We start from the raw sequence: 1,015 nt of genomic DNA, 5'->3' as shown, positions 1-1,015 counted from the left end.
TGCTAACAGAACAACACTGCTAACAGAACAACACTGCTAACAGAACAGCACTGCTAACAGAACAGCACTGCTAAAAGAACCACACTGCTAACAGAACCACACTGCTAAAAGAACAACACTGCTAACAGAACAACTCTGCTAAAAGAACCATACTGCTAACAGAACCAAACTGCTAACATAACAGCACTGCTAACAGAACCACACTGCTAACAGTACCACTCTGTTAGCAGGACCACACTGCTAAAAGAACCACTCTGCTAACCGTACCATGCTGCTAACAGAACCATGCTGCTAACAGATGTTACATGCTAACAGTACCATGCATTTCTTTTTCACTTCTGGCACCTAATTTTTTGCATTTTTGCTGGATGCTTTGGTATTTCTTGTTGTTGTTTTGTTGGCAAGTTGAGACGGTTCTTCTCGTCCTCAGCATTTCATTACATTGTTGACCTTGTGTTGATTTCCATATGACAAATAAACAATAAACCTAAACCACACAAAACTCTAAAACTTGGTCTCTGCAGAGATGGGCACCTCCCTTCTGCCTTTGCTATTAATTGGCGCATACCTGGCGGCTGCACTGATTGGTGGAGCCCACTCAGTGGGGGTGTGTCTTCAAGATGGGAAACACAAGACCACGCCCAGTCCAGAGGCGCACCTGACAGAGTGCAGGCTGTATGCTGACAGTGAGTGCTTGTCTTCAAACATTGTGTTCAGCAGCGTGTTTATACAGTTGATGGCAGACAAAAATAATGTTCTCCTCTCTGTGCTGATGCAGATAGCTGCTGCTCTGAGGAACACATCCAGGACATCGCTTATGTTCCCTCTGCCAGCAATGAGAATGAACCCTGGGACAAGTGTGGACCTGTGAGCCCCGAGTAAGTCTCACACCTCCCATTAGCAACCCTGTGTTCATTTTTTGCCAACTTCAAATATATATTTTGGTCATTTTGAAGTGGGGTTCTGTGGAATATATATATGTATATATATATATATATATATATATATATATATA

At 42.9% G+C, this 1,015-nt stretch overlaps 1 protein-coding gene across 1 annotated transcript in view; it reads left to right on the top strand.

The window, feature by feature from the left end:
- Window positions 1-524: 524 nt before the first annotated feature.
- Window positions 525-1,015, top strand: part of rtbdn (retbindin) — a gene marked incomplete at its 5' end in the record, with an annotated part of 12,215 nt that continues 11,724 nt past the window's right edge. Inside the window, 2 exon segments of the mRNA XM_037689444.1 lie at window positions 525-686; window positions 779-878. Of these exon segments, the coding sequence (XP_037545372.1) occupies window positions 527-686; window positions 779-878 (260 nt within the window).

This window comes from Nematolebias whitei, chromosome 15 (genome assembly GCF_014905685.2).
Source record: "Nematolebias whitei isolate Nwh7 chromosome 15, NemWhi1, whole genome shotgun sequence".
Classification (NCBI taxonomy): Eukaryota; Metazoa; Chordata; class Actinopteri; order Cyprinodontiformes; family Rivulidae; genus Nematolebias; species Nematolebias whitei.
This window is presented reverse-complemented; position numbering and strand designations above follow the sequence as displayed.